This window comes from Lethenteron reissneri, chromosome 27, assembly GCF_015708825.2.
Source record: "Lethenteron reissneri isolate LAM-NWPU_2019-01 chromosome 27, ASM1570882v1, whole genome shotgun sequence".
Taxonomy (NCBI): domain Eukaryota; kingdom Metazoa; phylum Chordata; class Hyperoartia; order Petromyzontiformes; family Petromyzontidae; genus Lethenteron; species Lethenteron reissneri.
Window position 1 is genome coordinate 16749229 of NC_083805.1, and position 14185 is coordinate 16763413.

General features: G+C 48.6%; 1 protein-coding gene across 1 annotated transcript in view; it reads left to right on the forward strand.

Moving 5' to 3' along the window:
* LOC133348474 (voltage-dependent N-type calcium channel subunit alpha-1B-like) overlaps window positions 1-14185 on the forward strand; it is a 133062-nt gene that overhangs the window by 54757 nt on the left and 64120 nt on the right. Inside the window, 5 exon segments of the mRNA XM_061561304.1 lie at window positions 2743-2854; window positions 6658-6718; window positions 9608-9795; window positions 11208-11305; window positions 13120-13344. Coding sequence (XP_061417288.1) covers window positions 2743-2854; window positions 6658-6718; window positions 9608-9795; window positions 11208-11305; window positions 13120-13344 — 684 coding nt within the window.

A 14185-nucleotide genomic window follows, 5' to 3' on the forward strand; every position in this document is an offset into this window, starting at 1 on the left:
ACCGGAGATTTTGACGTAAATTAACAAAGCGTGGATTTTCCTTTGTACCCAAAATAATCATCTAAAAACAGACGTATATTGTTATTCCTGGAAATGGTTATTACAAGTAACGAGCTTAAACTGAACAAATATGCTGCTCCGGTTAATCCCAAATCCACGTGATCGCCACTAGAGCACAGTAGTTCAATAACGTGACAACAGTGGGCCGAGTTTGGTTGATGTTGATTGGCGTGGCTCTGCTGCTATGCACTTAGTGGGCGGACTTTTCTGTGCTGGAGCTGGAAAGTGTTATCACTGAGCGCGCACATAGATCAGTTGATCTTTAGTATTCGTTATAAATCGAAAGAATAGCAATGATTAACAAACTGCATTTTCTTCAGCTAAACATAATGTATTAGTGATTTTTGGCATAGAGATCCATGGGAAATTGATATTTTTGGGTCATCCACGATTTTTAATTATCCATGGCCGTCCTCCCTGACAGCGCAGATAATCGAGATTCTTCTCTATACAACGAGCGTTACCACTCCAAGCACTTAACCACCTCCCCTGGTTGTCTATTTCCTTACTCGGCACCTTACTCACTTGTGTAGTCAAGGATGGTTGCACTCAGGATGGTCCGTAACAATGACACTCTTTTGATGAAGGAAACATTAAAAGTGTGTTGTTGTTGTATGGAAAAATGGAAGGAACCGGAAAGAGAGGAAGACGACGATATCACAAGAGATCGGTGCCAGAAAGATGTGGCCACTACTTGAGCATATTGGCACTCACAGACAGAGGAAAGTGAAAACAGATGACGAAATGTGCAGTGGACACCTACGGGCTTACGGCCTATGGATCAGGATGACTATGACGGCGATAAAGAAACTCTAGAACAACGCCGTCCTCCTTGCCGTCAGTACCGCGACTCCGCCCGTATCATCCCGGACCGTTGGAAATCGAACTGGAGCCCTTTTGACGTGACCCTCAAACACACACATTGCTGCCACCAATGTCAGGCTGCCACCAACGACACAATGCAACATGCCGAGCCAGTCGTATGGCCGCAATTAAAATGTTACTCCGTTGTCGCGTTCCGTCGGTGTCTTGTGGTTCATGCTCCTCTCATCAAGGGGCATAAACCACCATCACGCGAACTCCCATCATCCCTGCAGTAGTGGCTTTTTGGCTGGCCGTCGAACAAAGACGGTCACCGCATCGCGCGCTTACAGATGCGCTTCTGCGGCCGTCTGGAACGCTCTTCCGATATTAGGAAGCCATACTCTTTGGTTCTTTCGGTAAAGTCACGTAGGTATAAAATTAAATAAATTAAATCACGACGTTTCGATTGCTGTGGTTTTCCCACCTGATGATTGCTTGTGTTGCTTCCGAAACGTCGTGATTTAATTTATTTTATTTTATATTTACGTGACTTTACCGAAATAACCAAAGAGTATGGATCCCTGCAGTCACGAAAACTTCAAATCTAAATTAAGAAGCCACTTGAGCTATGCACTTTTAAATCATCTCAATTGAAAACTAATTTCTTTAGAATTTATTTTTGTGCTTATTTGCTGTCCTTCCCCCGTACCTTCGATTAGCGTGGTTGGCTACGTACGGTGGTGTGACAAAAGTTCTAAATACCTACATTGAATAACAAAAGCGCCACGTCATAAACCAGACCGAGGCTGTTCAAATGCGTTCGGAGTCGTGTCGGAAAGATGCGTCATAAATCGATCCATGGCGGCGCTTGTATAATCATCGTAAATGTGCATCGTCGGAAACTGGAAAAGTTAAACGTACCTCCATACATACACAAAGACAAAGAAACTCAATGTACGTACGTACGTAGCAGTGGTAGCGCTAAGCATAAGTGGCGGTGGCTAGGCACGTGGCCTCGAGTCCAACGCTGTGGAGTCAGAGAGAATTGGTGGATCGCCGCACAAGTGTTGTGAAACCCCCTCTCCGCGGGCGTCGAGGTGGTGCCGTACCCTAGTTTGCCAGGAGATGGTGGTACAGCAAGTGGACTCATCTCCATCTGTTGCCATCTATACAGGGATAGTGTTTTTACCCCTCTAACATGCGTGGGTTTCTCTCGAGTGTTCCGGTTTCCTCTCACATTCACAAACACTCATTCATTGGCTGAAAACATCTTAATAAATGGGGGACCGCAGAACTTTGGCAATTGTTGGTAGCGCCGGCCCACCGCCTGGCTGCTGCCTTCCCACTTGTATATCAGAATTGTTCTCTCACTTTAAAATAGACCGTACACGTGACGAGTAAAAATTATGAAGCAATAACTTAGGGCCCCAATGCAGCTCCGAGGCCCTTGATATGTTGGGGAAGCATGTGTGGCTGTACAGTATGTCTATATTCATGTTATATCGCCATTTTGTTATCACTCCATCGCCATGATACATCGATCTCAGATTCCCACGTGTTCATGCCCTCTGCATGGCTTCTGTCATGCATTTATGCCTCGTCTGTATCTCTCACATCTCCACGCCTTCCATTTCCAATCCCTTATCTTCATCACCTCTACTCGCCTACTCTCAGTCGTATCATCATCCTACATGCCTCTCTACACACTTTGTGTCATCTCACTCGCAGTTTGAAACATTCAAATGCCCCCCCCCCACCTCTAAAATAATGTCTACAGTGCCCCCCCCCCCCCCCGATTGACGAGCACCACCACTGCCCCCCTGGGGGAGGCCCCTGCCGTTGGGACCGAGCGCTCTCTTGTGTCCCGTGGTGCTGCAGCGAGCTGGACCCCGCGGCCCAGCGGCGGATGGCCTACTCGCTCCACATCGGGCCGGACTCGCACAGCCACCTGGACCGCCCACTCAGCGTCTCCCCGCGCCCTCCTGCCCAGGTACAGCCCATTGGTGTTTATTTTCCAATTTTTTTTCCCACAAATTTGTACCAGTGGGTAAGGCCCACTTGAGCTCTGTTGTTGTAGCTATTTTTAAGAAGCGACCTGGACATCACAAATGATAGTCCAACGAAGTGGCTTGTCATGTGGACATTTATACCAGCCTATAGAAATGTATCGCTGCTAAATACTCTAAACGCACGTTTCTAAATGTGGAGGGGAAAACCTGAGGATAGTCCACGCGGCCACAGGGAGAGGAGAGACATGCAAACTCCAAATAGTACTGAAAGAACCAATAATAAGTCTACATTACAGACTGCCAGTACACTCACCAGCTTAATAACCAGGCTACAGTCTACATTACAGACTGCCAGTACACTCACCAGCTTAATAACCAGGCAACAGTCTACATTATAGACTGCCAGTACACTCACTCACCTTAATAACCATTGCTACAGTCTGCATTATAGACTGCCAGTACACTCACCAGCTTAATAACCAGGCTACAGTCTACATTATAGACTGCCAGTACACTCACCTTAATAACCATTGCTACAGTCTGCATTATAGACTGCCAGTACACTCACCAAACTTAATAACCAGGCTACAGTCTACATTATAGACTGCCAGTACACTCACTCACCTTAATAACCATTGCTACAGCCTACATTATAGACTACCAGAACACTCACCAAACTTAATAACCAGGCTACAGTCTACATTATAGACTGCCAGTACACTCACTAAACTTAATAACCAGGCTACAGTCTACATTATAGACTGCCAGTACACTCACCAAACCTAATAACCAGGCTACAGTCTACATTATAGACTGCCAGTACACTCACCAAACCTAATAACCAGGCTACAGTCTACATTATAGACTGCCAGTACACTCACCAGCTTAATAACCAGGCTACAGTCTACATTATAGACTGCCAGTACACTCACCTTAATAACCATTGCTACAGTCTGCATTATAGACTGCCAGTACACTCACCAAACTTAATAACCAGGCTACAGTCTACATTATAGACTGCCAGTACACTCACTCACCTTAATAACCATTGCTACAGCCTACATTATAGACTACCAGAACACTCACCAAACTTAATAACCAGGCTACAGTCTACATTATAGACTGCCAGTACACTCACTAAACTTAATAACCAGGCTACAGTCTACATTATAGACTGCCAGTACACTCACCAAACCTAATAACCAGGCTACAGTCTACATTATAGACTGCCAGTACACTCACCAAACCTAATAACCAGGCTACAGTCTACATTATAGACTGCCAGTACACTCACTCACCTTAATAACCATTGCTACAGCCTACATTACAGACTGCCAGAACACTCACCAAACTTAATAACCAGGCTACAGTCTACATTATAGACTGCCAGTACACTCACTAAACTTAATAACTAGGCTACAGTCTACATTATAGATTGCCAGTACACTCACTTCGATTTAAAACCAGGCTACAGTCTACATTAGTGTTTATTTTATTTTATTTTTTTATTCACGTTATTTTTTATTTTTCTATCTACGTGACTTTACCGAAATAACCAAAGACTATGAATTATTGCAGTCACGAAAGTTTTAAGTCAACATTTATAAGAATATAATAATTATAATAATTATATAACCATTGTTCATTATCTATCTTCCATTGAGGTGGAACATCTTGTTTGCAAGGGAGTCCGAGGTGTTAGGTGACACGTGAAGAGCAAACACGAAATGGCACGTGTACACACATAGAGACCTACACGTATACACAGACACAAAGATCCCCCAGTATCGTCTTAACAGAATATTGGGGCAAGTGCTGTTAGTGAGCACCTGTGATGGCCGGCATGGCACACGTGGGGGTGGGTGGCCAGCAACACGCCCGGCCGCCTTTGTCTCCCCAGTGGCGATGTTTACACACTGCACCAGGCACTCATTTGAGGCCGAGTTAACCTAGAAGAGGCCCAGGACTGGTTCAGATATTTGTCACTGATGTTGGCCGTGAGTTGGAATTCCACCCGGGTCACCTGGTTCGTAGTGCAGCATACTAACCCCACTGCACTACCGCTTCCCACACGCACGTACACAACAGCCTCTGTTTTCCACAAAGTGGCGGTGACGTTACCACGGCACTTGTGCCAGGCCAGGTGCACTTGAATTGTCGAAGGCTCCCTGACAGGAGGTCACGGAACAGACCCAGGTGCCATTGGTTGACTGACTGAGATGACTGGCGGATGTACGCAGCTGTCCTCCCTACTGTCTCAACACACAAAGACAAAGATCCCCCGTATAGCCTGAACAGACTGTAGGGGCAAGTGCTGTTAGCGAGCACCTATGAAGGCCGGAACGGTACACGAGGGGGTGGGTGGCCAGCACCACGCCCGACCGCCTTTGTCTCCCTAGTGGCGATGTTTACACACCGCACCAGGTACTCATTTAAGGCTGAGTCGACCTAGGGGAGGCCCAGGACCGGTTCAGATAATCGTCACTGGTGTTAGCCGTGAGCGGGAATCGAACCCGGGTCGCCAGGTTCATAGCGCAGCGCGCTAACCGCTACACTACCGCTCCCCACGAACACACACACACACGTGCACACACATTCATAGAAGACATGTAAATGACATGGACACGTTTTAAATCTATAACTTGTAGAGTGTGAATTTCCACCAATATCACGCCAACAGCCAAACCCATTGGGCAAACAAATAAATAAATACATCAATGGTGTTCATGTAGAATGTATCAGTTGCACGTGGGTTGCTTGTGGAATGATGAGTAAATGCGACCGTGTGTGACTTCTGCCCACACTGAGTGTGACGCGTAAACACGCCGCGTGCAGCCATGCCGTCTAAAAATGAAGAGTGTATTGATTCCTTTCTACTTCAAAGATTGAATCCTTTGTATCTGTCTTCAAACACGTCACGCATCTCGGGGTGCGATGGCATCAGAGTTGCTGCTGCTGCTGTGAAGAGACAATCTATTTGAGCCTCCTGCGGCTGCTGTCTTTTACAAGCAGGGGGACTCGAGGCCTACAATGTCTTCGCAGAAAGGCGCACGAGTTGGGAATCATATCCAGACCCTTTCTGCTGTGAGGCACAAGTGTTACTACTGCGCCAGCTTGCCATCAACTGAATGTCTTTGAGTCTTGTTAATACATATTATTTTAAACACGCATTGGGAACGTGACTTTAAATGTACCTGCCATAATAAATTATTCCTTATTTTCTTTGGATTCCGTGACATCGGTGTACTTATTTTTATGATGAATTCCACGAAAAATGTGATTTGGAACTAAAAGCATCAGTTTTCTCTGGATGGTTTTGTAACATCCATATATTATATACATGCAAACTGTCTGGGTTATAGATTCTAAGTGTTTGTATACGTGTCACTACGTGTTTCCTGCGCGTGTAATTGACACCCTGCACACCCTTGCAAATGAGATGTTCCATCTCAAGGGATTATATGCTGTTGAAACATTGTAATATTATACGTAAAACTATAACAAAGTACAGGTGGTCTCCAGTTTACGACGATGCACATTTACGATGATTATACAAGCGCCGTCATGGATCGATTTACGACGCATCTTTCCGACACGACTCCGAACGCATTTGAACAGCGTCGGTCTGGTTTCCGACGTGGCGCTTTTGTTATTCAATGTAGGTATTTGTAACTTTTTTCGCACCGTACGTAGCCAACCGTGCTATAATCGGAGGTCTATGTGTAATCCGTATAATATACTTTTTTTTTATCCCATGGAGTAAACTGTTGATGTTTGTTGACAGTGTGCGTACCCAGACGGGAGAGAGGGCTGGAAGCCAAGTGACGTTTCGGAGGAATCGAGCGGTGAGAATCTCGCGTGTGCACTTCCACCTCCCAGCCTGGAGCCCTGACCCCCCCCCCCCCCCCGTCCAGGTCCCCCCAATCCTCGGAGTAATTGAAGCGCTGCAGGTGCACGACACGTGGTCTGCGTGTCTTCGCTGACTGGTCACACAACTGCATGCACAGTCAGTCATTCTAACTATGCAATGCTCGCGTTTCTTACTCATCACATTCAGACCACTCGCATGGTTACCACTGCAGGTTGTTCACTGTTTAACTGTCTTTTCATTTAAAATGCAACTGCTATCGCAAGCAAAGTGTATGGAAGTACACCGTGACCTCCTGCCAGCGAGCCTTCCACACGTCACGTGGCCTCAGTGCACCTATCCTGGCACAAGCGCCATGGTGATGTCACCGGCACTTGGCGGCGAACAGCAGCCAAAGTTGCTGCTGTGCGTTCATTGCGCGCGTGCGTTTACCCCTGAGTGTGTACTCACCGTGCGTGTACTGAGTGTGTACTGAGTGTGTACTGAGTGTGTACTGAGTGTGTACTGAGTGTGTACTGAGTGTGTACTCACCGTGCGTGTACTCCTGAGTGTGTACTCACCGTGCGTGTACTGAGTGTGTACTCACCGTGCGTGTACTCCTGAGTGTGTACTCACCGTGTGTGTACTGAGTGTGTACTGAGTGTGTACTGAGTGTGTACTCCTGAGTGTGTACTCACCGTGCGTGTACTGAGTGTGTACTCACCGTGTGTGTACTGAGTGTGTACTCACCGTGTGTGTACTGAGTGTGTACTCACCGTGTGTGTACCCCTGAGTGTGTACTCACCGTGCGTGTACTGAGTGTGTACTCACCGTGTGTGTACTGAGTGTGTACTCACTGTGTGTGTACTGAGTGTGTACTCACTGTGCGTGTACTGAGTGTGTACTCACCGTGTGTGTACTGAGTGTGTACTCACCGTGTGTGTACTGAGTGTGTACTCACCGTGTGTGTACTGAGTGTGTACTCACCGTGTGTGTACTGAGTGTGTACTCACCGTGTGTGTACTGAGTGTGTACTCACCGTGCGTGTACTGAGTGTGTACTCACCATGCGTGTACTGAGTGTGTACTCACCGTGCGTGTACTGAGTGTGTACTCACCGTGTGTGTACTGAGTGTGTACTCACCGTGTGTGTACTGAGTGTGTACTCACCGTGTGTGTACTGAGTGTGTACTGAGTGTGTACTCACCGTGTGTGTACTGAGTGTGTACTCACCATGCGTGTACTGAGTGTGTACTCACCGTGCGTGTACTGAGTGTGTACTCACCGTGTGTGTACTGAGTGTGTACTCACTGTGTGTGTACTGAGTGTGTACTCACTGTGCGTGTACTGAGTGTGTACTCACTGTGTGTGTACTGAGTGTGTACTCACCGTGTGTGTACTGAGTGTGTACTCACTGTGTGTGTACTGAGTGTGTACTCACTGTGTGTGTACTGAGTGTGTACTCACCGTGTGTGTACTGAGTGTGTACTCACCGTGTGTGTACTGAGTGTGTACTCACCGTGTGTGTACTCCTGAGTGTGTACTCACCGTGTGTGTACTCCTGAGTGTGTACTCACCGTGCGTGTACTGAGTGTGTACTCACTGTGTGTGTACTCCTGAGTGTGTACTCACCGTGCATGTACTGAGTGTGTACTCACCGTGTGTGTACTGAGTGTGTACTCACCGTGCGTGTACCCCTGAGTGTGTACTCACCGTGCGTGTACTGAGTGTGTACTCACCGTGTGTGTACTGAGTGTGTACTCACCGTGCGTGTACCCCTGAGTGTGTACTCACCATGCGTGTACTGAGTGTGTACTCACCGTGCGTGTACCCCTGAGTGTGTACTCACCGTGCGTGTACTGAGTGTGTACTCACCGTGCGTGTACCCCTGAGTGTGTACTCACCGTGTGTGTACCCCTGAGTGTGTACTCACCGTGTGTGTACTGAGTGTGTACTCACCGTGCGTGTACTGAGTGTGTACTCACTGTGCGTGTACTGAGTGTGTACTCACTGTGCGTGTACTCCTGAGTGTGTACTCACTGTGCGTGTACTGAGTGTGTACTCACTGTGCGTGTACCCCTGAGTGTGTACTCACCGTGCGTGTACTCCTGAGTGTGTACTCACTGTGCGTGTACCCCTGAGTGTGTACTCACCGTGCGTGTACTCCTGAGTGTGTACTCACTGTGCGTGTACCCCTGAGTGTGTACTCACCGTGTGTGTACTGAGTGTGTACTCACCGTGTGTGTACCCCTGAGTGTGTACTCACCGTGCGTTTACCCCTGAGTGTGTACTCACTGTGCGTGTACCCCTGAGTGTGTACTCACCGTGCGTGTACCCCTGAGTGTGTACTCACCATGCGTGTACCCCTGAGTGTGTACTCACCGTGTGTGTACTGAGTGTGTACTCACCGTGCGTTTACCCCTGAGTGTGTACTCACTGTGCGTGTACCCCTGAGTGTGTACTCACCGTGCGTGTACCCCTGAGTGTGTACTCACCGTGCGTGTACCCCTGAGTGTGTACTCACCGTGCGTGTACCCCTGAGTGTGTACTCACCGTGCGTGTACCCCTGAGTGTGTACTCACCGTGCATGTACTGAGTGTGTACTCACCGTGCGTGTACCCCTGAGTGTGTACTCACCGTGCATGTACTGAGTGTGTACTCACCGTGCGTGTACTCCTGAGTGTGTACTCACTGTGCGTGTACCCCTGAGTGTGTACTCACCATGCATGTACTGAGTGTGTACTCACCATGCGTGCACTCCTGAGTGTGTACTCACCATGCGTGTACCCCTGAGTGTGTACTCACCGTGTGTGTACTGAGTGTGTACTCACCGTGCGTGTACTCCTGACTGTGTACTCATTGCGTGCGGGCTCTTTCGCTCTCCGTAGCTCCCCAGCGGAAGCAGGGCGGCTCTCGGTGCCCGGGTGTCGCCGCTGCCGCGAATGTCGAGGGGGGCACCGACGGCGCCGGGCTCAACCATCGCAGGGGGCGCGGCCACAGCAAAGCCGCGGCGACCAGCCAGGACTCGGACCCCGAGAGAGCACGGAGCCATGGCGCCACAGTGGAGCCCGGCCAGGTGCCCGCACGGTCACCCAGCGGCGCTCTCGCTGCCGCGGTGACACACAGGCTGTGGTGGAGCGTGGGCCGCGGTGGTGCCACGCAGGCCGTGGTAGTGCTCGCCTGCGATGTAGTGCACTGGATCCACCAAGGGTTGGTGGATCACCACGTGAATGTTGTGAAAACTCCCTTGCTCTGGGTGTCGAGAAGGTGCCCATACCCTGGCTCGCTGAGAGATGGCAAGCCAGGGTTTGGCCACCCTCGCATGCGGGGGGTTTCTCTGAATGCTCCATTGTTCTGCCACATATAAACCCCCATTAATTTGGCAATCACGTCTTAAACTAAACTGAAAACTGAACTAGGTCAGGCCCACCGAGCGAAATAGGTCAGAAGTGACCTGGCCACAAATGGTAATAGGTCAATGAAGTGGCTTGTCACATGGACATTTATCATGGCCAAATACTCTAAACGCGTTATGTTCATTCTAAATGTGGAGGAAAAAACAGGAGGACCCGGATAAAAATCCACGCGACCACGGGGAGAGAGACACGCATATTCCAAATATACAGCAGCAGGCGTCAGGGTCGGGATCGAATCCGATAGGACCCTCCTGAATTAGCCCTTCTAACGTGGTAAGCTTTTCCCCAATATATAAATGGCATCATCATTGTCACTACAATCATCATCTTCATGCCTCCAAGTCAGTGGTTTTATTGTGGAGTCTAATTCCAGATTTGTTGCGTGCACACTCGCTCTCGAGTAACTGTGAGACAATATGTAAAGTTACGCTCGTTCACCGAGGAAAGCCTCACTGAGACTCAAGACCCTTTTTCAGGAGGGTCCTGCCACGCATTCACCGCAGGGGGGGGGGGGGGGGTGTCGCTGCTGCTGCGTGTGATCCCAGTTGAGGGTACGCAGCAGGAACTAACCAGACGCGCAGTCGGGGAGAGTCACGGGTGGCGACGCGGCCCAGCGGTCGGGAGTTCGCCACGCGCAGCGCAGAGGTTCACAGTTCAAATTCAGCGGCCGTCTTGGTTATTTTTCGTAAAAAAAAAACGTACGTTGCCATCTGCTTCACTGCGGACGTTGAATATCCCGCGATAACATTCGCGAGAGGTAGCGTCATTGTGAAAATTTGATACCAATTTGAAAACTTACCCGCAAATCACTCGGTTGGAACCTGCACGGCATTCATCGCCCCCGAATGGCTTGGAATCCCCCTGCTGACCTGACCTGGAGCCACTTTTGTGTGTCAACTGGGCAACTATACCGGTCACGTTAGCATGGACACTACGGCGTACGTGCACTATGTAGCAGTGAGTGCACTCTCGCAGTCTGGCTTGCTATTGTGATGATGATATCGTTGATGATTGGCTGCAGGAAAGTGGTGTGGTGATCTGTTATGATCTGTGTGATTCATCTGCCCCCTAGGAAAGAGATACGGAGACAGGGCGGGGAAGGAAACGCCACTCCAATCACCGACATCACCATCATCACCATCACCATAATCACCACCATCACATTCGCAGGTAAATTATCCGTGCACCATGCTACGTACCATTCAGGTTGTACGTCACATTGCCAGTATGGTGCTGCTGTCTGTGTCGGCATATACTGGTTTTAATTATTTTTAATATACTTTTTCATTCGTTGATAGAGCAAACGATTGAAAATAGTTCAGAATATTAAATGTCATGTAGTTTAACGTCTTCAAATAAATACACACACATCTATAATATTTTGGAAATGTTTTAACATTAATGCATAGGAATAAAATCATGATTATTAATTGTGAGCAGTTTTTTTTTCAAATGTAAATGTTTAAAATATGAACACATTACCAAAACATGACTTTTTAATGTTGTAGTTGAAAACATCTGATTAATAGCAATCCATTATCGTTTTGATGTGTAGATTAAACAGACTTGGGCTGATGTTTTAATTCAGCATTAATGTATGCTTTGGTAGGAACACAAGGCAGGCGAGATGTGGTGAGATGTTAACTACCTCGCCTGATATGCAGGAGGTCATGGGTTCAATGCCGACCCTGATGCCTTATATTTGGAGTTTGCATGTTCTCCCTGTGGTCGTGTGGATTTTTCCTCCGGGTCCTCCAGTTTATCCCTGCACATTTAGAGTATTTGGCTGCGTTGTAAATGTCCACGTGATAAGCCACTGTGTCGTTGGGCTATCATGTGTGGGCAAGGTCACTTCTGAAATAGAGCGACATTGCTCAGTGGGCCTTACCTGGTAAAATAAAAAAAATAGTTAAATGTCTGTGCTGAAACAGAGACACAACCTAAGCACACTTCAGCTCCTGCCTTGAGCTGACCAGTTTGAGTTTGAGGCTTCATGAAAGAAAAATTCTCGACTTTCTCTATTGAAAACGAATGATTACTTTTAAAAGTACCCAATGTGTGCTCGTTGTGAGACACTTTGCGTTGCTTTGTGTTAAACGTGCGTCGAGGATTTCTGTGCAAGCCGCAAAAAGGTTTCCCGTTGGCCTGACGGCTGAGTCGCTAAATGCCCTGACACGGCCTGTAAATATTTCAAGGAAGAGTTCCCAAGAAAACCATCTCGCATGATTAATTAAACATCTCGAAGAGCATTTTCCCTCCGATGTGGGTCATTCCAGGGCAAACCCTGCCTACGGCACTGCAGGGTCCGCGGAGCTACTGCGGCGTAGGGCAAAGGGGACGTGTCGGGGCGGTCGGCGCGGATGCTGAATTTGAGGAGCGCCAACGGTGGCGTAATGTTAACCACCTCGCCTGGTACGCAGGAGGTCGGAGGTTCCATCCCAACCCTGACGCCTGCTGTATATTTGGAGCTTGCGGTGTCTCTCTCCCCGTGGTCGCGTGGATTTTATTATCCGGGTCCTCCGATTTTTTCTTCCACTGTTTAGAATCAACATCACACGTTTAAGAGTATTTGGCTGTTGTACATTTCCACGTGATAAGCCACTTCGTTGAGCTATTATTTGTGGGAAGGCTGCTTCTGAAAAAGAAGCTAATAGCTCCGTGTGCTCTGCCTGGTAATATTAACAAAACATTGTTTCGTTTTATTGGTATATTTTGTAAGTGATTTGTTTACCTTTATACTTTGCACTGTCGTGTTTTTGTATTGTTTGTTGCTGTAACGTTCTGACCCTGTGCCTTTACTGGACATGTGCGAAAAACTTGCTTTATAGCTCATCGGAATCCTCCAGTATGAATAAATATTCTATTTCTGGGTCATGCTCGGTGGCACTGGGCTGGAGAGGCTGGGGTCACCCGTGCCTACCCAGACGCACGCCGTGACGACGATCGCTTGCAACGGCACCTCCAATCGCTCGCTGCGCCCACAGGTACAGCCCGGCTGACGATGATGTCAACGGATTGCAGTTGCCACGCCAGCCCCCGCTGTCCCCGCTCCCCGAGGGGGGGGTGCTGGATGGGCCGGCGAGGCCGGGGGAGTCGGGGAGGCCGGATGGGGCCGGTGGGCACGGGGCGCCAGGTCGCTCGGAGGGGCCGCAGGGAGCCGGAGAACAGCCGAGACATCACAAGAAGAAACATTCCACCTGCAAGAGGAGGTGCGTGTGTGTGTGTGTCTGTCGGGAGCAGCAGTGCAGTGTGGTGAGCGGGCTGAGATGTGAGCCCGGCCACCCGAGCTCAATTCCCGCTAAAGTTCCACTAACACCAGGCACGATTATTTGAACCAGTCCTGGGCCTCCCCTTGGTCGACTCAGCCTCAAATGAGTGCCTGGTGCTGTGTCTAAACATCGCCCACTCGGGAGACAAAGGCGGTCGGGCGTGGTGCTGGCCACCCACCCCCTCGTGTACCGTTCCGGCCTTCATAGATGCTTGGTAACAGCACTTTCCCCAACAGTCTGTTAAGGCTACACGGGGGTTTTTTGTCTTTGTGCGCTGAGCCGTGTGCTGGTGCAAACTACTTGTGTTTGCACATATACACACACATGCGTGTGTTCGAGAGCAGTTCTTGCCAAGCGTTCTGCACACACAGGACTCTCACTGTCAACCCTTAATTATTTTGTTGCCCGCTGTGCATCAACGACATTGTTTTGGTTATAATTAAAACAACTCTAGTGTAAAATCTGCAAGGGTTTCATTGCCCACTTCCCCCCAGCCAGTTGACCTCCATCTGAGATTTTAACCTCGCCGTTTTTTGAGTTTCATTTCTAAGGCATTTGAAGAGCAATTTGATTATAAATGTGTGTTGAGTTTGGAAATCCATTCGATGGCCATTGGGAGTTTTTGGGTCAATCCCTAAAAATCCAGCACGACCTATTCATCTGGCGTGTGCAGAGCCAGGTGGGTTAGACAGCATGTGTGTGTGGTGTGGAGTGAAAATTAAAAAATGTCAATATGTGTGGCATTGCATCCAATGGAAATCTGTAAACAAGGAGAACAACC